Source organism: Sphaeramia orbicularis, chromosome 9, assembly GCF_902148855.1.
Source record: "Sphaeramia orbicularis chromosome 9, fSphaOr1.1, whole genome shotgun sequence".
Classification (NCBI taxonomy): domain Eukaryota; kingdom Metazoa; phylum Chordata; class Actinopteri; order Kurtiformes; family Apogonidae; genus Sphaeramia; species Sphaeramia orbicularis.
In genome coordinates this window covers 34,856,159-34,881,256 of record NC_043965.1, presented here as the reverse complement: position 1 = coordinate 34,881,256, position 25,098 = coordinate 34,856,159, and the positions used below count along the sequence as shown (strand labels likewise).

Below are 25,098 nucleotides of genomic sequence, written 5' to 3'. Positions count from 1 at the left end.
ATTAGCTGATGCATAACAGTGACCTCAAATGATTATCTAAGAAATACATGTTGTTCCTGTCTCAGCTGTTTTATTACAGCAAGAGGGCATGTCTTAATAAACACATCTGTATTTCTACTGCATTAAGTACTCCTGAATATGTTTGTAGGAATGTAAATCTAAGTAGAATTATGTAAAGGCCACATGAGGAGACACAAAGACTAGAGAAGTGATGCCTCAGCTGTGTGGCTGCAGGTAACGCTTACTCTGCTTGCAGTTACGTATAAATAATAGATACTAAGAGGAGATTTGTCCTTAAGATGGATGGTGAAAACACAGTGTAGTCTCCTGTTCTTATATGTTTGATAAACATATTTTGACATAGACATCATAGAAGAAATTTAATGTCATTAATAAATCAAGCTGTGGTAATCATATTTCTATTTAGTATATATTTTTATGTTTAATAAACAATTAAAAAAACAAATTCAAAGTATTTTCCATGATATAGCCATTTTCTTACAATTAACCATTGCCAGAGAAAGTGGTTCAAATGTAAACACCTTTTATTTTTCTACAGTTAACTTGGCGAAATATTCTGTTTACTTTGTAAGACAAAAATGCAAATGTGCATACTGAATTTAATAAATCTCCCTCTTTGGCATGCATAAAAATTGCTTTAACAACATATATTTGTGGAATGTTACCACAACTACAATCAGACTGACAGTAACATACAGTACAGGTACAACATAACCACGTCCACTGTTAGTACAGTTCACATATGTCATTCCTGCGTTATGATCTCAGATGGAGTGACGTAGGCATTAAATTAAAGACATTACTTATTTCTAAAGAAGACTGAAAACTCTGGGGACCTGTGAGCATCTAAAGACAATTCAAGGTTGATACATTTACACAGCACAGGTTTTTTAGTGAGCACTTCGGTTTTTCTGCATTCATGCTTTGACAGAAAGATGTGCACCTTGTAAATACTGTTTCAATTCCTCAGGGAGGGGATTTCAGTCGTGTCTCACTGAAATCAGCTCTGCTTCTTAATTACTCATTTTAATAAGACAGTGACGCTACAGTGGAAAATCACAGATGGTCACACGGTTACAATACAGGTGTGATATTGCCACACAGGTACTTGGTGGAGCACCAATGTCACACAGAAGACATTCAAATTACAGTTTGTAATGCAACAAAAAGTTTGCACATATTGTGTGAAAATTTAAGAAAATGTTTTACAGTGCACTTATCTTTATATCTTATCTACAGACATTCACACTCGTCCTGACTTTGTTGCACATGACACTTAATTATACCATGCCGAGGATGAGACAAGACATTGACGACCTACTCATACAGGAAGTTATTAAGTGAGAATTAAAGTGCAAAAACATAAGTTGGACAATCATCAGCTAGGCTACAGCAAATTCTGCCTCAGTTGAACTGGAGACTTTTCAGGAAGAACACTTGTTGACTGAAAGTGTGAGGTGGCTCCTCGCTCCGTAACATTTGAGGAGATTAATTCCAGTGTCATTCATTTGGATGGCTCAGAGATCTTGACATGTCCTTGGTTTTACTTGGTCAAGTATTGTAAAGGACACAGCTTCACATTGAGGACCCATCATTTTAGGATCCTAGCGAGACATCATTCGTACAAACTCTGTGGAATGAGAGGAGGAGAATTATAAAGTACAGGTCTTTAAAACTCTATAATGTGCTCTTAACATGTAGGAGTCAAGTTTACCTTCAAAATCAACAAGCCCATCCCCATTCAAGTCGACGTCCCTTAGAATATCTTCTACTTCCTTTAGACCCACCTGGAAAAAAGTCGGCAGTAATTAATGAAGTATCAAAACAAAATTAAACATTTGATCGCATTCCTATTTCTAATCACCTATAAGATGTCCATAATATCACTGATCCCAGCCAAATGCTTATTCTTAATGGTTATTTGAGGAACCTGCAAATTATTTATTATATTTCCATCTTTGACTGGACTGTTTCAAACAGACTTTTTACAAAAACCCTCAAAAACTGAAAGTGGTGGTTTTAATACCCTGTAGCTGGACTGCAACTATCTGTAATTTCACTTTTCCTGGTAAAAACAAGACAAATAAATGTTGTTTTTGTCATTTTATGCATTGGATTATAAATTTTGGGTCCCTTTAACGTCAGTTTTGAATAAATGTTTTGTATATATACAGTGGTGTTTCAGATTTCAAATCTTGACAGTTTGGTACCTATATTATAGTTTTGAATGAACATAAATGCTGTGACTTGTCAAAATGTCAAAATTTCCTGCTACAATGAGATTCATTTTATTTATTTCCAAAGGTCAGATGTGCCTCTTCAGTCCCTCCCTGTAGCTTTCTCCAAAAAATATACGGAACATATGGAAATTAATATCATTGTTGCAGGCCTATAGCTATTCCTACATTGTTCTTCTGTTAAAATGTACAATGACACACAGACAATGACGTCAAAATCAACACAGAATAAAATAATATTTTAACATTTCATTAAAGTTTTTTTTTTCGTGCCAAACTCAAAAGAAATAAGAACTGTGAAAAACTCAATTAGAATTTATTCAGGTTAGTGAGCCTGTTTGTATGTAAGCCAACACATGCTACTATTGAGTGGATCTACTTTGTGCTTTATGAATAGCACCCACCTCAATAAAAATTATGAAAATAATTTAAAAAAAAATCCCTGCTGTTTTGTTTATTGTAGTTGTATAATTTAATAAATGCACCAAACTGCAGAGTATCTTGTAGTAAAACATAGAGGGTGTTCCATATTTTTTCACACCTCATGATAGGTTATTTATTTTTTATATTTTGCAGACCTCTGCCCTCAGGGGAATTTAATCACATTATTTACAGAATAGTTATAAGCAGAAACGTACATCAAGATGGAAATTGTATCTGCCATCAACTAGGGAGATGTACAGTCTGATGGTTGAACCTTTATGCCTGTCAGGAGCAGATATTCACACATACATTATATTTTGTATTTCTACTGACAGAAACATCAGATATATTTGCATATCTGATATTCAGCTTCCAACAACCGTTGGACTGTGAATCTGAAACCGGAGCTTTTTCTTTAACCCTTTCATGCATGAATTATGAAAACCTTAGTCAAAATTTTTTTCTTGAGTGTTTTTATTCCTCCTTAGGCATGAAAAAAAAAACATTGTGATTGAGTTTTTTTTTTTTTTTTTTTTTGTCTTTTCATGGAGTTACATAATGTCCATGCATTTAATTTTTGAAGTGAACAACCCAACCCAATATCAGAAAATGAGATGAAAACAATGAAATAAAAACGTTTTAATGCTGCTAATCTGATGTTTTCTCACATTTTAACATATTCTAACGCTAGTTATTACTCACTTCATGGAGATAATATGCAAAAAAAACCCCTTTTTGTCTAACAAATAACAATTGATTTACACTAAAACCTGTCACTGCAGATCAGGTTTATCAAGAACAGCAAAGTTACTGTAATGGTCTGAATTGCAGTGTTTGGGATGGTGCATAAGTGTCCACTGTGTTGGCTGATATGGAACTAAAACAACAAAATCCATGAATATACAAGAGAACAGCTGGAGAACAACTGTCCACTGTAGTGACCACTATGCATGAAAGGGTTAATACTGTTATTATTAGTAGTATTAGAAATGATATTCCTGACTCTGACAGTCCAATACACTTGTAGGAAGTATATCACTGTGGATATATGAGATGTGCATTTTTTTGCTTAGAAACAGTTAAATTAAAAGTGTCGCCAATGTACTGTAGTTAAAGCAGTTACTAAATGTTAAAACGTTTTGACATAGTGTCACAGTGGATGCTTATAGCAGACCAGTGCAGAGACTCTTTGACATTTGTTGATAATATTACCTGCTGGCCCAATAGTTTCCTCATTGCATCACGAAGCTCAGATGTGCTTATTGCACCATCTCCATTAGTGTCAAACTAATGTAAAAAGAAGAGGGACAGCGAAACAAAAAAGAAGTCAGCAACAGTAGAAACATGTTAACATGATCAGACTTACAGAAAACAAATCTCTACCATTTAACCCAGAGACTCCTACCTCTCTAAAGGCATCTTTTAATTCTTTTATTCCAATCATATCTGCAGTTTCAGCCAGGAGTTTTGGGCCCATCAACTCCACAAAGTCCTCAAAATCAACATGACCTCCCACTAAAGACAAATAATAGACAATAATCTGTAGAATTTAAAACCATGACACACATACTGGACACTACATGCATGACATATGAAGTAAATATAGAAATCAATTAAACCCTTACAATTCATGTTTATCTGTTGACTCAGTTCTATCAGCTCCATTTCAGTTGGCATGTACCCCATGGTCCGCATACAGTTTCCCAGGTCTTTACAGCTGATAAAACCATCTTTGTCTTTGTCAAACTCTTTGAAAGCATCCCTCAACTCTGTGGGACAATGACAGAAATATTAGATATGTCTTTTTTACTCAGGGTGTTTAAGTAAAAATATACGGTTTTATACATATAACCACATTATTAATGTATATTATGTATATGTTTGCACTGAAGGAGCTACTCTTAAATCTCATTGTACATTGTACATCTATTCTATTCTATTCTATTCTATTCTATTCTATTCTATTCTATTCTATTCTATTCTATTCTATTCTATTCTATTCTATTCTATTCTATTCTATTCTATTATTATCTTATTTTCTTATGTTTGTCCTGTAAACACCCTGACTGTAACAATTCTAAAATGTTGATTATTTTGGTAATAATCGTAAGACAAAGCAGGACAAACCTACCATCCATTTCTTCAGGTCGCAGCTCTCTGTCCTGTTAAGAAATGAAATTAGTCATTGGTCAGAAAATTCACATGAAAAACACATGACAACACAACGTACATTATCATTACAAAGCCCTCATCTGTACGATCTAACAAACCATTGATGATGCTGTGATGTGACCGATGCCCAAACTAGAATCAGCAAGTGTCTCCATAACTGTCCTCAGCCTAATTATGAACCACTAAGGACAGCCAAGAGTAAATGGTGTTAACAGTACAATGAAACTAATATCTTGATGAGAAAAGCTCTTAGTGTAAATCGGCTGATCCCTATCAAGCACTAACTGTAAACCATAACTTCGAAGTTCACACAAGAATGTGCCTGTTTCTATTTTTTTCAGTGCTTGCTTACAATGAACACAACCTTTAAAGGGCAGAGACAGAGGCAGACATATCCCAGAACCCTCAGGGGTTAACAGCAGGAGCAGTGAGAAGTCTAAACACGACACTGAGCGTTGACGTCAGGCCCAAAAATCTGTCTGACCGGAACCACTGACATAGAAAACACAGGAGGCACCGAAGCCCGAAGCAACATCACTAACTTATCAAAAGGGCTGCATGTACAGCACCATTAGCACTACTGTCAATCAATCATTACCATCTTACTCATGTGGCTGTGCAACAACCTATTAGTTTGCTCTTTTCACTTGGGAGTAAAAATGTTATGGTTTCCTGCAGATTGTGAGCAAACAAAGATAATAAGCTAATTATATGCTTCAGTTTTCAGGCTGAGTATTTCTCAAGACTGTACATTAAGACAGCTTCTCAAGAGCAGCAGGAGTGGGAATAATAAAAATAAAATAGTTGCATGGTGTCAATCTAATAAAATGTTTTCCAATTTATAGAGATCTCATCCACATAGATTTAATGTTTTTTTTTTTTGTTTTGTCATGAGCATGGCTTTACACGACAATAAAAATATAGTTGAAGTGGTCCGATTTCATTGCATTTCATAAAAAAATTATAGGAGGTTTGTTTACAGCTCTGTTTTATTTATTTATTTAAGCTTAATTTAACCAGGTAAGTTAGTTGAGAACTGATTCTCATTTACAATAACAACCTGGCCAAGAGGGAGCATCCAAACAGAATAAGTAGCAGCACAGTTTGCATTGTAAATATTCTGTCTTCACTCTCAAGCTTGTCAAATAAAATATGCAGTAAAAACTTTCCTTTCCTGAAGCACAACTCAAGTTTTTCACAGTGATTCAACCAAAAGATATAAAATAAAAAGTAGACGGGACAGTAAACAGAGAAGAACCTATGAGTATAAACAGAGGACATATATAAATAGGAAGGTAAAAAGGATGTTTGTGTGTGTCCAGACTTACGTACAGCCTGCCTGCACTTGGCCATGCCATTACTCAGGAAGACACAGGTTTGCCCGAGTATGTTGCTCACGAGAACACAGTTTTGTGTCATGGATACAATGGACTCCTGATAAGGTCCAAGATAAGCCCCCGGACCCATCTCCTCACAGGACAGCACCCCTCTGAATCTCCTCTCAGCATCCTGGAGCATCTTTTCAGAGGGGTGCAGGAGGGGGGGGCAGAGACAACATTAGAGATCTGCAGCAGCTTTGAAGCAGAATAAAGCTACAAGTTGAAGAGGATGTACTTTATGAAGGAGGATATCCATGACAGTCAATTGAGACTCAGTAATAAACTAAAACACAGCAATAACACAGACCTGTGCTTCTTTGTCAAACCAATGTTCACATGCCTCTAGTGCAGGTCATGTTTAGAAAAGAGCGTCTACAACATGACAGTAAGGGAAATGCATCAATAAAACAACGTGTTGCCAACTTTCCACTCATCGTTCATAACAGTTTACTTGCCACACTGCACGGACTGGCACCTCACACCTATACACTGTCACAGGAACAGTAAACATTCAGAGGAAGAGAGGGAACGAGCAAGAGCACAATGGAACAGGCTACATGTGAGGTTTCCAACTTGAAGACTTTTTAGGCATTTGTTAGAAAATAGGTTAGTTCCTGCTGCACACTGAATTATGCAAAAGTCTGAATCTGTTTTAACACTAAATGCATAGCAAAGCAAACTGCAAGCCAAGTCACAGCCTGACAGAAAACTACTAATAAGCAGTTGGGAAACCCTAACTCCCTAAAGTTTTTGCAGCTTTGAAACCTAACTGACATCATCTAGGTTAATATTTGAGTTTAAACAGAATCAACAAACACAAGTGTGCACATCTAAATTACTGACATTTCAGAAAACACTGTCTTGGTTCATCTCTCAGTTTCAATATGAAAAGCACAACAAAACCCACAAAGAATAAACCAGTAACTGAGAAACACAAAGTACTAAAGTGCATCATACACAGGTTCATCTTACCTACCGTTCTGAGAGGTGACTCTAAGCAGTTTCCCATGCCAAAGGAGAAAAGAGGCACTAAAAAGGACCATGAGGGCTTTTTCTCTAAGACTGTAGTTTGGATTTTGAAAGGAGTGTGAACTCTGGTTGCAGCAAGACCCATGAAGGCTGGGGAGCTAACCTATATCTGCAGCTTAGTGGAAGGCAGTGCGCCGCGCTATCTGTCGTGAATGAACGCAACAGTGGGAAGAGTAGCAGAGTACTAATACAAGAGTGAAAGAGAGAGAGAGAAAGAGAGAAGAAACATGAGTGAGAGGGTGGGAAACAAAATGAGAGAGGGAAGTGGACTGTGGACAGAAACAGAATTATGCCTATTAAAGGAAAAGCGGATGATCCACTGCCTGTGAGATATCTCACCCAGCTGTCACACTGACCAAACTGTTACTCTGTGAACAACACCGACAACTAAACACAGGTTCACAGCCACCAAAATAAGATAGGAAAATAAAAAAAAAATGTTAATCAGCTGTCCTGTAGGATCATGTTACAAAGGTGCACCTGTAAAATATGCTTCAGGGTCACACATATATTACAAGGTGTTCCCTCTAAAATCTGTACGAGGCAAGTTTACAGGAACACAATGTATGCAATGGCCTATTTCTATCCTTACTATCCTCTTCCTCCTCCGCTGAAGCACTGTAATCTTATTGTTCTTTAATAACTCTGGGCTGGGTATTCATTTTGTATAAGGGATTGATGCTCTTTTCTCCTTGCCTCCCTACCCCACACATCATTCTCTGCCCTCTGCAGGCGACAACAAGGTCACTCTGACCTCCATCAGCCACATGGCACCAAAGAAAAACCCAAAGAAAAACAACTACTATCAGCCAGTTATGGTCAAATACATGAATGTGTTTAGATCCTCTATTAATAACTATCAAATAAAGAAATAAAAATAAAATGGTACTTTTGTTTTCTCAGTACAATCCATTTCTGAGGATATGCCTTGCTTTATGGGTATTGATTTCCTAGGGTTCATATGGTTTAACTCTGGTCTACCAGCAGGAAAATCCAGTTTACAGTGGATGAATTGTTCACACAAAGAATGTGTGTACACCTCTCTAGTCATGAATTACATTTCTGTCACTCATCTCCTCTCCACCTAGTCATCTCGTCAAAGACCTTTTTCAGGTCACGCTAATGTTTTCACTGAGCTGCTCACAGACTGACTCACAGGTTATTTGTAGAATGGGCTTTCATACTATAATACTAAAAGATGCTGCTCTTAAAGCCCCAAGCATGATCTCTGATGATTCTATGGCATAGGAACAAACAAAAAAACACCTCCAAATTCAGGTCAGATTGGAAAAAAGGCAACTAAACTGTGATTCCTAGTGTATAAATCATGAAAATGACACAATAGAAACATGAACAATTGGTTTGTAGGCAGCAAGTTGACAGCTTTCTCTAAAACTGAAACTAACTGCTTTAACTGTGCCAAAATTATGCAAATTCATGACACTGATAAGAGTCCAAGAAGATGCAATCGTGTCCTAAAAATGGATATGTGGCTGAAAATAGTGCCTTCATCACTAGCAGCGACATGAAAGTGATTATTCTTCAGACACAACAATTACTGCAGTGTCCCAGATTGAATGACGCATGAACCTGAAGTTATATCTTTGTCTTAGACCAAATACATATTAGCACTTCAAAGATGTTCACCTCTTTGTACTAAAACATTTTTATCTCTCCCGGCTCATCCACTTCAGTGAGAAAGCTCTGCCTGATTGAGAAGGTCTGTAGGAGGTGGAACGGCATATACACAAATTACATAAGAAATGAACTCGTAGAAGAAGCTTTCCCCTCTATAGTGTGTCCAATAATGACAGTGTTTGCAGAATGCATTAGTGTACATTGATTGTAAACAGGTAACAGTGAAGCAGAGGCCACAGTTAACCAATTCCTATCTGTTTTGAGCAAGAAACTGGGCGGCTGTTTTCAGCAGAGCAGCCTTCGAGCACATTCATTTGAGATATTAAATAAAATTAACCCACATCCAAACCTCTTATCAGTCAAAACCCACATAGGAGTTTATATAGAAAGCATCACTAAGACTTGGATCCAGGTCGCCAGATGCCCCTAAAATATAATCTTTCTGAGTAAGTGTCAATAATTGAATGTTTACCATCTGACTCATCCACTAATTTGCTATTTCCTTCCTCAGGGCCTTACCTGCCCAAACAGTGAACTGAGGATTGTGCGTAAATTATAATCGGATGCTGAGGAAGCGGTGCTGGATCTCCGGGAGCGGCGGGAGGACCTGCTGGACAGCGGGATCAGGGAGCAGGAGGACGGGGAGGAGCTGGTGACCTGACCGGCGCTTTGGGCCACCCGGGCCCCCTTATGGTCCGCGGGCTCAAACAGAGGAGCCCTGTCGTCGTTGCTGTCCGACAGAGAGGGCACCCTGGGGACCGACGGGCGGGTATGCGTGTGACAGCGAGGGGGATGCTCAGGCTCAGGTGGTCCCGCGGCAGGTGGACGGTCCTCCCTGTGGTGCTTCCTGCGGTGGTGCCGGTGTGTGGGTTTGGATGACCTGCAGCGCTCCCTCACACTCCGGCCCGCGTCTCCGTTGGGCTCCGGCGGGTCGGGAACTTGGCTGTGAGTGGTATGGGATTTCTTGTCCCGAGTGGGGGCATTATTACTGTCCCGGTTGCCGGCGAGGGAGGGGTGACACAGGGGTCTCCGGACACTGGTGTCGCCCTCGGCCGGCCAGAAGGACTCCTCCGCGGTGCTGTTGCTCTGGTGCGCGGCGGGACGGTGGTGATGCTGATGCTGATGCTGATGTTGATGCTGATGCTGATGCTGGTGCTGATGCTGATGGTGATGCTGACTTCTCCGGCTCTCTGCTGCTCGTTCGGGGAGGTGTGTCGGTCTCCTCGCCGCCGAAGATGATTTCAGTAAGGAGGTGGTGGATTCAGATTTAGGAAAGGATGAGCTCATTGCTGCGGATCGAGGCTCGTCTGTCTCGGTGGGTTGATCATCGACATCATATGCGACGGGTTTCTTTCCATTGTCGTCCCATGTTCTCTCTCAGAGCCTTCCCTGTCTGCGTTAACTTGGGCTACATTTCACCACCTGATTGCTGTGCGGCAGCGCGGCAGGAGCGCGCACACACGGCGGAACACAGGGGCACACACGTCGTTGCGGAGAGCGCGTCACCTTTTCATTGATGTGGATTCTGGTCACTGGCATCGTGGCAATTACGTGGGTGTGGAAGATAGTAAGATATGGTGAAAGTGGTCCGCAAACTTTTTTTTTTTTTTTTTTTTTTTAATGGCCAAGGTAGAACCATCCTTATGATATGCAAATGACTCCATTATTAAAACGATGTTGCATGGATGAGCAGGCAAAAATGCATTCAACATAGTCTAGTGGGCGATAATACAACAAATGGACCATGCCATAGCGATGTGCAACAAAATTATCATTTTTATTGTGATAGACTTCAATATCGCGATAATTATAGGCTATTTATAGTAATAGGCCTACACATCTAATCTCTTTAAAGTTTGCTCTTTTTTTAATTGTGTAATTTTACTCAAGTGTGTTTTGATGTTAAGTAAACATTTTTTCATTATAGTTGTTGTGATTAGTCTGATGGCAGATTTCTGAAATGTTCCACTATTTGGCAAGTGTTTGTCGAGTTTAAAGTCATTAACAGACTAATTGTCTGTTTCTACAATTTTCACACAGTTCCAAAATCAGCCTTTGAAAGAAAAGAAATGATGATTAACTAGAAAAGCACTCGGAGAGAGCAGACCTCCGCCAAGGCAGATCAGCACCCCCCCCATCACCACCAAAATTTAATAATTCGTTCCTTGTGCCAGTATCAACATTTCCTGAAATTTTCATCCAAATCCGTCCACAACTTTTTGAGTTATCTTGCACACAGACAGACAGACAGACGCTGGCAAAACATAACCTCCTTGGCGGAGGTAATTATAATTATTGATACATATTGAATTGAACCTTTTTACTATAATACCATTTGTAGTCATGTCTTATATCATATAATGAGGGTTTTCATTTTATTTGTTCAAAACATCAGGAATATTTGCCATTTTACGTGGGTTTTGAAGATAGTAGGATATGGTGAAAGTGGTCCACAAACTTTTTTTTTTATGGCCAAGGTAGAACCATCCTTATGATATGCAAATGACTCCATTATTAAAACGATGTTGCATGGATGAGCAGGCAAAAATGCATTGAACATAATCTAGTGGGCGATAATACAACAAATGGACCATGCCATAGCGATGTGCAACAAAATTATCATTTTTATTGTGATATACTTCAATATCGCGATAATTATAGGCTATTTACACTCTGAAAAATAGAGGTACGAGATCAGATCATTTATGTACCTATAAGTACATTTTCTAAGAATGTTCTCTCAAAAGTACAATATTGGTCTTTAGGAGGCCAGAATTGCACCTTTAGACTATGAAAAAGGGTCCAAAGTTATGTAAAGTACAAATTTGTACTATAAGGTACCCTGCAGCATTAAAACATGTGACCACACTGTAAGCCTGGATAAGTAGAGTTTACTCAAAAAATTTGAGGCAAGTGATTGCACTTAAATGATTTGAGTAATGATTGACTAATCAGTTAGTTTAAGTAGGTTCAACTTTAATGCTTAAAGTATTGAACTTAAACTATTAAGTAGAAAACACTAAAAGACAAGTTATTTGTACTTCAAATCTGTTGTAAAATCAATCCCACTATCCAACCATTCAACTCAGCATTTTAGGTTACACTGATTAACTTTCTCAATTGCAGCCAGATTAATATATCAATGATTAAACAACTTTCAAGGTAATCCACCTTCACATCCTGCTCCTGGCCATCACAATTACTGAATTATTCAATTTGATACAAAGTGGCTTGAAACCAAGTTAGATTAATGTCTTTTGCCAGTGTAAGGAGTGTTCTTGAATTAACCAAGCTTCAAGATTTCTACTATTTGACAATGGTTGATGATGAACAGGAAAGCCATTGTTCTTCCTATGGCTCTGACTCATGGTGCAGCTCTTCAAAAATACAAAAACAAACACAAAAAGGCCAATAAACACTGCCATACACACATTGAATCCAAATTAACACTAACACCACAACCCCGCTGAACCCCTGCACAGAAAAATAACACATTTTCAACAACATGCCCAATACCCACAATGCAATACGAAGATAAAAAAGGTGTGGTCATGACTAAAACTTAGTGATTTAATTCCATTCAATTTAAACTTTTTCGTACTTTCAACTATGTCTACAAATTAGTAGAATATACTCAACATTTTATAGTAACATCATAAAACTTAAATCATTTAAGTGCATTGTAATTAAAGCATTTTAGTAAATACAAATTCCGGGCTTACAGTACATGAAAATAGGCCATAGGCTAGGATAACTCAACAGTAGGCCTAATTATAGTTAAAACATTAGGCTTAGCGCATTATTTATTATATATCATACCGTAATTACTCTATATTATATTTAATAATAATTTGTGTTTTAATTTAATAGCCCAATTAGCTCAATGATAATAGCCTAATAATTTATTTAGCTTATTAGAACCTCTGATTATTGCCATAATCTCTGTTTTATCAAGTTTTCATTCACACCTCCATGTCTTGATGTCGTAGCTTGCCTATGCCGTTTTTTTTTTTTTTTCAATTGGGCGACCAGTTCAAACTTTAAACATAATGGCATTATCAACTATATGAGAGTTTTCTTTCTATGTGAAGTACTTAAGGTACAAAAATGGACCATTTCGAAAGGGTACAGAAATGTCTCTCAAAAAAGTACACCCCCAGCGACAAGCATTTGTACCCTTTTAAGTAGAAGCTGGTACCTCTATTTTTGAGAGTGTATAGTAATAGGCATACACATTTTATGTCTTTAAAGTTTGCTCTTTTTTAATTATTTAATTTTACTCAAGTGTGTTTTGATGTTAAGTAAACATTTTCTCATTATAGTTGTTGTGATTGGTCTGACTGTAGATTTCTGAAATGTTCCACTATTTGGCAAATGATTGTCAAGTTTAAAGTCATTAATAGGGTTGTAAGAAAATATCAGTTCTGCAATATATCGCGATATTTCATTTCACAATACTGTAACGATATTTAAAAAGTACTGTATCGATATTGTTAGGTATTTATTCAAAATACAGATATTGTGGAGGTTCATTTTTTTTTTGGTTTATATTTTATTTATTATTATTTAACACTCTTTTATTCAATAATGTTAGTTCCTTTGTTGGGATCAAACAAAAATAATGTTCTGATGTTAGTTGTGAACAAATAGAATACGGATATTTGAACAGGGTCTTAAACTGTAATGTCTGTAAAACATAATTTCAGCTTGAACACAGAAACATTTTGTGATATAGCATTAGATCCTGTTGTGATCAAATAAAAATGTGTTTAGTGTTAGTGCATATTTCTGGTGTAATTCCATTCTTCCAGGAAATAATCTTTTAAAAAACAAATAAAACCACTGAAAAATTGCCTTTTTAACAGTATCATGATATATTGTGATATATTGTATTGTGATCCCAGTATTGTGATTTGTATCGTATCGCCAGATTCTTGCCAATACACAGCCCTAGTCATTAATAGACTAATTGTCTGTTTCTACAATTTTCACTCAGTACCAAAATCAGCCTTTGAAATAAAAGAAATGATGATTAATTATAATTATTGATACATACTGAATTGAACCTTTTTACTATACTACCATTTGTAGTCATGTCTTATATCATATGATGAGGGTTTTCATTTTACTTGTTCAAAACATCAGGAATATTTGCTATTTTTTTAGACTAGCAAAACACTGACACAATGTTCAATGACAATGTTGTGACAATCACTCTGTAATGCTTAAATACTTTTTGTGGGCATGTATTTTAGCATAGACTGAATATTATACACTTCAGGATTCCATGCAGGACATTTAGTACATAACAGTGGCAGTGGAGACTCTTCAGATCAAGCAAGTCATCTAAATAAAGTGTGTAAAACTCATAACAGCTAGAGGTTAGTGGAGATATAAATTTATCATAATGTCTATGTTATAAAAGTATGTGCATGAATTAGATGAAATTGATTGGGAGTCAGTAAAAGGCTCATCATAAACATTATAAACACTGTAGATGGTTTTCCTGCAAACAGCGCAGAACTGGGAGTACAGTTGCCATTGTTTTATACTTAACAGCATGTTGGTAAAGTTTACCGTTTGTACTGTATTTAGATATCATATATTTGTAGTTTTCTAGTAAAAAAGGATTGACAGTCAAGTAGCCAAACTTTTCCACAAAAGGGTAATTTCTGTATATATTGTACATATAACACCAGTACAGCGATATAGTGTGTTTAAACTACTATCACTTATTAAATAGGACTAATATGATTTTACACATTTTTTTTTTGTCAAAACTGTGTGATTTGGGAAATTACTCTCTTGCTATAAAACTAAATGTTTTAATATATATTAGAAGAGAAAAAAAAAAAATCAGCCATTAAAAATAAACTCTTTACCAAGCAAGACATAGATAAAATATAATCAAAATACTCTTACACTTACAGGCAAAAAAAAAAAAAAAAAGAAATGCATTATATTAGTGTTGAAAGTGAGCAACATGTTTCAGTGTTGTCATCGTGTATTACTCCTGAAACTATAATGAGAAATAGTTTCACTGTTAATGTAACATCTTATTGCCTTCTTGCACCTTTTTATCCCCACTGGTCTCATTCGTGTGAAAGGCAGAGTATGTCTGTCAGGAAATGACTGATGTTGAACAAAAAACCAGAGAAGTGACAGCATCATTGCCTACCTACGCCTCCAAGTGTCACTGCTTTAAAACTGCATCTGGGATGAAAAGAAACATCACAATTGCTCTATTTTGTTGCTGTGCTCGGAGACTGTCAATACCAGAAACGCCATTTCCTCTTATGACTTTATCCTTCCCTACCGCGGAGCTATTCACATCCTGTAGTGTTTTATTTTATCAGTGACTCATATTTTGTGTAACTGAATTCAGCTGATTTAGGAAAAGTGGAATGGCTCATTCAGCAGAACAGATTCTAATACATTCAGGATGGATGTGCAGTGATTTCCATCTGCGATAAATGTGTAAAAGTGAGACTTCTGACAACAGCTGGTTAAATAAGTCGACCATTTATTAAATGTACAGAAATGCTGTTCAAAATCCACAAGAATGTGTTAAAGGACAAATCCTTAATTCAAATGTAAACAAAATGGTTGCCCACCGTACACTTTTGTTTAATATATGAAAAACAAATGCTTTGGGAATGACACTTTTCATACTATGAAGTGGATTAACAGCATTCTAAATTTTTAACCTAATTATGGACAGCTCAATGTGAGTGTCAGTGTTGTTTAATGTTGTAAACACCTTGTGAATGATCATACTTTTGTAAACATTAGAAGTGAATAGATAGGTATCTAGAATTGCAACGGACCAATAAAGCTAATGAAGACTACGTTTCACTTGCAACAAATTGGAACCTTTGTGCACATATATTCATAAGGTGCTGCTGAAGAATTAAGGATTGTGGCTTTAATAATAAGTGTTACCATATGGCATTGCAGAATTACAGTGATTAAAAAGAAACATCACAGAACAACAGAGATAGTACGTCATAAATATTTTACAGAATCTACAAATTTATTCTATCAAAATGATTTCAAGGTTGGTTTTGTCGAAGGAATGGAGAATGAAATGCATTCACTTCACCTGTAAATCAAGACAACACAATAGTTATAGCATTGAAGACAATCATTTCAAAACATCTCAAACCATTCAGATATTACCTCAACTCTATTTACAGAAATACAAACCTGATATCAAATACACCCAAATTACAAGAGTTTAGTAAATTTACCAAAAACGCTTCTCCATTGTTACAGCACAGGCCGATTCACACAGTTGGACCTAAAAATGTGCTTATCTAACCATGTCTTGTGAAAGCAGGATTGATTTTCAATGGGGGAGCACAATAAACTACCACACCGGGAGTCGTGACAGAGACATTAGCTGCGTCTGTAAACATTCAGATCAGGTTTGACATTGGACCTCAGTTATCAAACCACTAATGGATGAATCAGTTCAGTGAGTGCTTGAATGATGGTCACTGATTCCTTTGTCCATAAACACTGTTGAAGCACTTTTAGTTTACATATCAGTAGCAGTTGTTCATCTTGTAAGAATCATAGATGTAAAAGGGGAGATAAGAAATACACTACCCTATGATGTTACTATTGCACAGCAGTCTTACAAAGAGCGAGTCAATGTGTGCTTCTGATTAGAATTTCAAAATTAATAATCGGATGATGAACCTGAATATACTGACATTTGACAGCAATGAAACCACACAAATTTAATTTATTTCATCTATTTAATTGGTGCAATTTTATGTTTGTGAGATCTGAATGTGGAGGAAATGGGTCATGTGACTCTCTGTTCTTGTGTTCTCTTGTATTGTACTTTACAGTTCTATAAATACCTAAATGATTCCTTTTTAATCTGACATTTAATTACTTTTCTTACATTGACAGTGTCCTAAAAGGTGGAAAAAGGAAAACATTTTGTATTCTTTGTCTTCTGCACAGATTCTACAATTTCTTGTACATTGAGGCCATTCTGAAATTAATTTCAGTGTTAATAAAACATATTTACAGGGTGGGGAAGCAAAATTTACAATATTTTGAGGCAGGGATTGAAAGACAGTGTATGACCAATTAGTTTATTGAAAGTCATGAGAATTTATTTGCCACAAGAAAATTTACATAATAGAAAATGTTTTTATTCTATGTGTCCTCCTTCTTTCTCAATAACTGCCTTCACACGCTTCCTGAAACTTGCGCAAGTGTTCCTCAAATATTCGGGTGACAACTTCTCCCATTCTTCTTTAATAGTATCTTTAAGAAAGTCGACATTGCTGTGTGATGTTCTATTGGTAGCATGTTCTAAAACGCCCCAAATAGCAGAATCCAGAGGGTTTAGATCTGGGCTAGAAGGCGGCCATAAACATGATTCCCAAAAATTGCTAAAGTTGGATTTGTTGCTGTTGTCAACAAGTGTTTTGGTGTTCTTGTGTAAGATTTTAACTTCAAATCATATTTTACTGCATTTCTAACGGTCTTGTTGTCTACCTCAAGTTCAATTGCCATTTTTCTCATGGATTTGGTTGGATCCTTTAGGATTTTGGATTTGAGAGCTTTAATAAAAGCTTTGGTACGTTTTTTGTTGCTTCCTCCACTTCCAGACTTTCTCGTAATAGTTTTGCTCATAGTCATTCTCTTCTTTACATTATAAACAGTCTTTATGGACACTCCAACTATTTTTGAAATCTCCTTTGGTGTGACGAATGCATTCAGCAAATCACACACTCTTTGACGTTTGCTCTCCTGATTACTCATATGGGCAAAAGTTTCTGAAAAAGTATGGATAATAGTGTTAGGTATGATTATGACATCAATATATGTTTGGTTTCAAAACAATTGACGTAGTGCCTGCTGAGAAAAAACAACTAAATGTTCATTGTAAATTTTGCTTCCCCACCCTGTAATTCATCATGACTGATATGTTTTTATGCATTTGGTAAAATAACACAAATGCTTTTTCTCCATTGTGTAAACCTAAAAACACACACTCCTCCTGCTCATAGAAACATTAATGAAAGCTTAATCATCCATTTATTAATGTCTAAGAGCCTATTTTCATGATCTAGACAGATCTGTGGCTAAAAATGTCGATAATTGTTTTCAGGGCATTGTTGCAGAGGAAAAAGTGAAGCGGACCACACATTAACCTTGTGCATTAATGTACTGTTATAGTTAATGGCACATTGATTCAGTTTGTATCTGTCTATTTGTCTACATTTAACTTCTGTCAAAACCAATAGAATCAGAATCCTCCTATTAATAAAGAATCAGACAGTTTCAGTGAGTCTCAGTATATAGTTTTCCCATTGTAAAATGGCTGCAATTTCATGATAACTCACTTTGTAATGAGATTTCCTATCACTCCTTTTACATCTAGTATGGTCAGAATCTCATAGTGTAAGTCTACTCAAAGCTATGACTACATTAGATAAATTCATTTAATTAAGTAAAACATCAAATTGGCCATTTGTTACTTGACTTGATGCATTTTTTCAGTGTTTATTTAGCCCCACATTATCAGACTAATTCTCAAAGGAGAATAGGGATTAGAGTTAGGCATCTGTCAGAGCAAATGCAACATCAAGTCTCAGATTCATCTGCTCTCAAGCTTATGTTTATTATTACAACAGCAAGTACAACTGTAACCCAACAACAAGCAAACAGCACTGATGTTTTTATCATTAGTGTTACTTCAACTGTGTTTTTTATACAGTTTTGGAAATAATTATTAGACCTCTGTGACATGGTGTTGAAATGAAATGTTTTCTGCCTCTTCGCTTGTGGAACCTAGATGGAAACATATTGCCTTGTCTTTTAGAGCTAACAATAAACAACTGTTTTTGTGATTCTAAGTCTCTTAACTCTTCTTCATGAAGCACCAAAATGTCCCTTCTCTTTTTTTGGTCAAGTTATTAATTACTTGGATTGTCTTAACCTTACATTCACTCAATGGCCACTTCATTAGGTATATCTATTCAACTCCATAGTAATACAAATACATAGCAGGTCAATTGTATGGTGGTAACTCAATGCACTTAGTCATGTAGACATGGTCAAGAATATGTGCTGAAGATCAAATTGAGCATTGGAATGTGGAGGAAAGGTGAATCAAGTGACTTTGAACATGGCATGTTTGTTTGTGCCAGATGAGCTGATGTGAGTATTTCTGAAATTGCTGACCTACTGGGATTTTCACATACAACCATCTCCAGGGTTCAGAGAGAATGATTGAAGAAGGAGAAAATATGCATTGTTGATGCCAGAGTGCAGAGAAGAGCGGCCAGGCTAGTTCTAGCTGATAACGGGGCAACAGTAACTCAAATAACCCTTAGTTACAACTGAGGTATGCAGAAGAGCGTCCATGAATGCACCGGCCACTTTATTAGGTACACCCAGTACAAACAAGGTGCATCAAATAAAGTTGCATTAGAGTACATGCACCTACTGCACATGATAATGATGTCTCAAAAATGTGTTTTTTTAGTGCAAAATTAGAAAATTTTACCATTTCAAGATTTTGTGTTGTTATGCATTACTTATTGAAAGCATTTTATCACTAGATTGTATCATGTAATGTATTATGTAATCATTTAAATACTTTGATGAATTTCTACAGAAAAAAAAAAAAATCACAGGTTGTCTGATAATTTTTTCCAAAGCTAGAAACAATCCCAGGACATGTCATCCATCCATCCATAGCTATTATCATGACTACAGGCTGTCCTCTTTTATGATTATGCAATGTAAAAAGTGCAAATGCACTGACAATCATGTCATTATTTGAATCAGGTATTTAACATTGAGTTTGACTCGAAATTAAATACAAGAAGCTGAATTTCTTAGCCCTTACAATGTCGGTGTCAAAGGAACTGCAAGTAAATTGTCAGACTGTAAGTAATACTAGTAATACTTTACACACAGTTTTAACAATAATAATGTTATTGTGTCTCATTCAATGACATGGGAAGATGTTGAATTCTTCCATTATGGTTTGCCTTCATGTGTTGATAATGATGATGATGATGATGATGATTTGGCCTGTTTTAAAGCTGCAGGACCTGAAATCAGATTTAAAAAAAATGCTTGAATTTTAGGAAGCACACCTTCCTAATGAAGCTCTCTCCTCTTTGTCCAAACAAAAAGACTTAATACAGATAGATGATCCGATGTTGTGTCATGATGTCATGGAAAAGTCAAACCACTTTTCCAAGCTTCTGTATTGAGGCACAGACTAGTATGACAGAACCTGATCTGCTATTAGTATTTACAGTCCTTTTATCTGTCTGAAAACACCTGTGATTAGACAAAACCTGCATCAGGGGGTACTTTTTCTACAGCCTCAAAACACAGGCAATGAGTAGAACTTCAGTGTCAGTATGCTGAGGGGAAGTGTGGATTTTTTGCCCAGTGGTGCTGAAAAACTATCAAGCACTGCAGCTTTAAAACCTTTACACTGAATGTTGAGAAACATGACAGCAAGTGAGTGACACGTTACAGTTTGGCCCAGTAAGCGTAATTTATTTTGTCTATAAAGTACCCTGTACTCTGTCAGCTGTTGAACTGTATCACACAGAAAACACAATGTACAACTAATACAAGCTTCTATTTAAACTATTTTAGTTGATAAATGGCTCAGAGAAGGTAAAATGATGCTAGATGTGTTGCTGGATGGGAAGTGATAGGTGTGCAAAGTGTTTACTATACAGTCATGTCATGTATCTTTTGCAAATTCTTTAAACATTCAACACTTCAACATTAAAATAATTAGCTAAAACATGGTATTTATCAATACATAGTAATGAAATGGAACAATCATGCACTGACTCAGTTTGTACTTTCAAGCGTGGCTGCATTTAACACAACTACAGTGTACAGCCAAGGCATGAACATGACTGATAAGGGAGGCCCAATGTTTTGTCAGCTGCTAAGAAGAGTTATGGGGATATGAGACAGAGAATATGTACACAGTGAATGTGAAAGCTGGTCTGGAGGCAGAAAAAGAGTTGCTCCCCAATCCTACAAACACTTTCCTAAATGCCCTCTTGTCTCTCGCTTGGACATGGTTTCTCACTCACACTTATTTCCCTTCCTTATCCTCTAAGCGCCCCGGAGTAAAAATGTAGTCCAAGGCTTGTCTCTCAGCAGCGGCCACATTGGGGTGCCAGAGGTCCACCATGAAGACCACCCTGGGGCCGTCCTCAGCACCACCTGCATGCACATAAAATATAGAAAAATAAAGAACCCAACTGCAACTCCATCACCCTTATATAAAAGAGTCACTGCATGTTTTTTAGTGATATTTGGCAAGGAAAAAATCAGCCTTGGCTTATGCCTTTTTTAGGTCAATCCTCCCACTAGGAATGAACAAAAGTGCTACGAAACATTGAGCTGTAATCCCGTCTTACCCTCGTGGAAGGCCCTGTGGAGGAAGGAGTCATCAAAAAGGAGACAGCTGCCCTCAGACCAGCACTGTGGTTCTCCACCAACGACAAGCTCACAGGAAGGAGGCACTCTGAGACCTGCCAGAGAAAAACAACATGTTCATTCAGATTCATTTAAAACACAAGGCTTTCTGGAGGATTTCTTGTCCGTCTTAGACCATGTATGTGAGAAAATCTTAATGAATGCACTGTTTTAATGTTTTTTTTAATTCATCGGACAGACTCTTCCCACTGATACAAACCTTGGTTTCTGTGGATGTCTTAAAAATGCTAATATATCTCTGTTATTCTCAGTTATTTTTACTGTTTTTATAATTGCATTTCGAGCAGCTATTACCATTGAGGAGCACTTTGAGTGACTGTGGGACCACCACTGTGATCTCTGTTGTTTTTGTTGATTAATTGTTTGTTCTTTTTGTTCAGTTTTATTCATCTTCATTTTGGGAACATGCTCGGTGAAAGGTGCTTTACAAATTAATTTTATTTACAGAGTACAGCTCAGGAAATAGAATAGCAGCTGTGGAGCTGTGTAAAAAAAATAACAATCTCAGCATAAGCCAATGTGTCATCAGGACCCATGAGGATTCAGATTTTCAGTCTAAATACCACAACAGATGAATTCACAGGCATGCTTCTCCCTTGCTTATCTGTTAAGAGCCTGAACACACACTGAGACTGAGACATCATGTGATTGCATCAATTTCAGTTCGCTAAGCACTTCACTCTCTTACCCAGGTGGCAGCGCAGTCTGACATTTGTTGGACCATAATGCTCAGTGATCAGAGCTCCAGGAGTCAGCACAGAGAAGCAGGCGTTTCCGAACACGTTGTTGGCGATGAAGGTACGCAGCTGGCCCAGGACCCTCCAGGCCCGAGGACACCTCCTGACATTAAGAACCAAAGGGGTCCCCTGATTGACCAGATAGTAAGTCCACCACTGCCCACGAGGAGTGCTGTTGACTTTCCACCCTGGTGGGAGGGAGGAGCCGCTCCGGGCAGGAGGTTGATGGTAGATGCTCTCGAACTCAGCCAGAAGGGCAGGGAAGCTCTGCTCCAGAAGCTCCACATCATGTCTCTGTACTTCCCGAGAGAAAAAAGGTGCCGAGGGCAGGTCGGGGAGGAAGAAGACCTCAGGCCGTTGGATGGTTGGTCGACTATTAAGGTATCGGCCTTGGTCACGAACTCCTTTATGCACCCTGCCCATACCTGACCAGGTGTAGCGCTTGGCATAATCCTGCAAACTGTGATAGAGCCTCTGGTTCAGACTCTCCCCAGCACTAGTACAGCGGAAACACTCAGACGACTGGCAGAAAGCGAAGCCGTTCTGCTCCTCCAACATGGACCCATGCTTCCCTTTGCCCCTTCCACGGCAGTCTGAACTCATAAAGCCCCCCACCACCCCTCCAATCCGGCCAGGCCCAGCCAGGTACCTCCCACGAAGGGGGCTGGAGCCATGCTCTCGGCCCACCCTGTAACAATACCACATAAAGAGCAGCAGGACACACATGCCTATGGCAAAAGCACAGATCTCACACTCCCTTATAGACTGCATCCCTCCAGCCACCATCTCCCTCACACTCTCCAGTGACCACTCCATCTTGGCTGTTCTCTGGACTGCTGAATCTCACAGAAAAAAAGTGCTGATGAAAGATCAGTTAACACGTCTTTTCTTGATCGTAAATGAAAGGGGCCTTGAACCACACACGGGGTGTTAGTGAGTCTACTGGCAAGTAGCTCTTATCGCCCCTCCTAATGTAAACAGTCTGCTGATTTGATCTGACACACACTGTCTTCAGTCCTAACATTTCAGCACTCTGCAACGACGAGGGAAGGTTTCTCCTTGCATGATGTCTGGCTGTGCGGTATTTGTGCTGCTCCCTTTCTTGTTCTTTCAGACAAATGTAGACAGACAGTGCACCTTAGGGTTATCTGTTCTCTGAAAACAAAGACAGAAGGAGAGGAGAGAGGGATAAACACAGAAGAAGACGCTGTCACTGACATCAAATTGATATGATCCAAACTCTTTTCACTGTGTGGCTGTTTTTGCATGCAGAGTGACTGATACAGATCTTGTTTTTTTGTGCCTGTGGAACACATCTACCTACTCAGAGTTTGACAGAAAATACCCATCCTCTATGCACCACACATAAAACACACCTGCTGGAACTCACCCACACACTGTGGACTTCAAAATGACTGCACTCTCTGCTCACACACAAACTCTCTCTCTCTCTCACACACACACACACACACACACACACACACACACACACACACACACACACACACACACTTCTTTAAAGACAATTTGGAAACCAGCTATCCACACACCCCTGGTACTGCACTGTACAAAACCATGAGTCATGGGCACATTGCTGCATTTAACACAAATCTTTCCTTTCTTATTGTTGCGCATCACACACTCTCTCTCTCTCTCTCTCTCTCTCTCTCTCTCTCACACACACACACACACACGCACACACACACACACGAGCAGTGAATTATGTAAACGTAAACAGTGTTGATACCCACCCACAAATATAATTGGCATTCAGAGGTTGCTCAGCAGGAGCTGCATAAATGGATCCTCAGGGGGAGGGAGGGGGCGAGCTGTAGTCTGTGGAATCGTATGCTGCCCAAGTGAAAAAGGATTAAATGAGTATGATTATATAATAATAATGGAGCCAAAACGCGAGGAGTGCAATGCGTCAACTGTGATCAGAACTCCACGATGCGCCCTCACCAAAAATGGTCGGGTAATCCTGCTCCAATAGATCCTCCCCTAGCCTACATCCTGTCTGACAGCATCAAGACGCCCCCACATCCCCCCACTCTCCCGCTGCTTTTAGGATAGGCTGACTGTGGCCATAAAACCCAACCATGAAGCCAGAGCCACCTAAAACACACGCACACACACAAACACTATCCAGTTCCTCCCAGACTCCACTGGTGCCATTAAATGTGGCTGATGGTTGGCCACTGGAGCTTCTACCACCAGGGCCAAGCTGCCATCCAAACTGAAGCGCACATCTACTGCTGTGGTGGAACTGTATCCATACGGTAAACAAGCAATCACCGAGCTCACGTGTCATGTAATATACGTGGATGTTTGGTGCGTTGATTCGTGCACAGGTTTGGATCCATACCTACTCAACATTCATGACTGTGGCCAGTGGAGAGGAGAGGCGCACAGGTGTTTCTCCAGGCGAAGCTGCGCACCACTGCAGTGCACAAGGTAGACGGATAGCACTCGCCAACATTATAAGAGATATTTCCAAAATGCACAAAAGAAGTCTTTACTTGAGCAGAAACCCATCGGTGTGTTACTGGGGGAAAAAAAAATAACAGCAAAGTTGTCCTACCGACCGTCTGATTCCCTGTCTGTCTGTCTGTGGTGAACAGCCGCGTCGGATAGATGGGCTTCCGATAATATTGTTGTAAATACTGAAGCCCCACCAGGGGAAGCCACCCACGGTCAAGTTACCATACAAATGAACGAGTCCACATCCGGTCACAGTTTTCACAATAAAATGTTTATTGAGGAGACTCCAAGCCGCGAAAAAGTAAATAAAATAAACATTATTATTATTATTATTGTTATTATTATTATTATTATTATTATTATTATTATTATTATTAATAATACTTAATTAATACTTATTATTAATTAATAAAACTCCAAAACTGTTCTCTGCCAAAGCTGGCAGAGAACCAGCTGATCCACAGT

The 25,098-nt window shown here is 38.2% G+C and overlaps 2 protein-coding genes across 8 annotated transcripts; both read right to left on the bottom strand.

The window, feature by feature from the left end:
- Window positions 1-50: 50 nt before the first annotated feature.
- On the bottom strand, window positions 51-10,387 carry cabp1a (calcium binding protein 1a). 5 transcript variants are annotated; one of them, XM_030144081.1, is made up of 8 exons: window positions 7,209-8,111; window positions 6,186-6,371; window positions 4,813-4,843; window positions 4,307-4,450; window positions 4,087-4,196; window positions 3,894-3,968; window positions 1,736-1,808; window positions 51-1,651 (listed from the first exon to the last, which is right to left on the bottom strand). In XM_030144081.1, the coding sequence occupies exons 1-8, from the start codon at window positions 7,344-7,346 to the stop codon at window positions 1,626-1,628; spliced, it is 783 nt and encodes a 260-aa protein (XP_029999941.1). In that variant the 5' UTR covers window positions 7,347-8,111; the 3' UTR covers window positions 51-1,625. The 5 variants fall into 5 exon arrangements, with proteins under 5 accessions (XP_029999941.1, XP_029999940.1, XP_029999942.1 ...); XM_030144080.1 differs by lacking the exons at window positions 6,186-6,371; window positions 7,209-8,111 and adding an exon at window positions 9,419-10,387; XM_030144082.1 differs by lacking the exon at window positions 6,186-6,371 and having other exon boundaries at window positions 7,209-8,104.
- An 8,014-nt stretch (window positions 10,388-18,401) lies between these two features.
- Window positions 18,402-24,846, bottom strand: asphd2 (aspartate beta-hydroxylase domain containing 2). Of its 3 annotated transcripts, XM_030144089.1 has the most exons (5): window positions 24,518-24,846; window positions 23,904-24,003; window positions 22,104-23,307; window positions 21,337-21,450; window positions 18,402-21,139 (listed from the first exon to the last, which is right to left on the bottom strand). In XM_030144089.1, exons 3-5 carry the CDS (start codon window positions 22,966-22,968, stop codon window positions 21,009-21,011), a joined length of 1,110 nt encoding a protein of 369 aa, XP_029999949.1. In that variant the 5' UTR covers window positions 22,969-23,307; window positions 23,904-24,003; window positions 24,518-24,846; the 3' UTR covers window positions 18,402-21,008. The 3 variants fall into 3 exon arrangements, with proteins under 3 accessions (XP_029999949.1, XP_029999948.1, XP_029999950.1); XM_030144088.1 differs by lacking the exon at window positions 23,904-24,003; XM_030144090.1 differs by lacking the exon at window positions 23,904-24,003 and having other exon boundaries at window positions 24,522-24,846.
- Window positions 24,847-25,098: the final 252 nt, after the last annotated feature.

What these genes read in the sequence shown, in the direction of transcription:
- cabp1a (XM_030144080.1), bottom strand. Translation starts at nt 10,186, where the DNA reads ATGAGCTCATCCTTTCCTAAATCTGAATCCACCACCTCCTTACTGAAA. An exon ending in TCAGTTCACTGTTTGGGCAG is followed by an intron (nt 4,844 to 9,418) that starts GTAAGGCCCTGA and finishes ATTTCTTAACAG; the next exon opens with GACAGAGAGCTGCGACCTGA. An exon ending in GCGACCTGAAGAAATGGATG is followed by an intron (nt 4,451 to 4,812) that starts GTAGGTTTGTCC and finishes ATTGTCCCACAG; the next exon opens with AGTTGAGGGATGCTTTCAAA.
- asphd2 (XM_030144089.1), bottom strand. Translation starts at nt 22,968, where the DNA reads ATGGAGTGGTCACTGGAGAGTGTGAGGGAGATGGTGGCTGGAGGGATG. An exon ending in CAGACTGCGCTGCCACCTGG is followed by an intron (nt 21,451 to 22,103) that starts GTAAGAGAGTGA and finishes TTTCTCTGGCAG; the next exon opens with GTCTCAGAGTGCCTCCTTCC. An exon ending in CCACAGGGCCTTCCACGAGG is followed by an intron (nt 21,140 to 21,336) that starts GTAAGACGGGAT and finishes ATGTGCATGCAG; the next exon opens with GTGGTGCTGAGGACGGCCCC.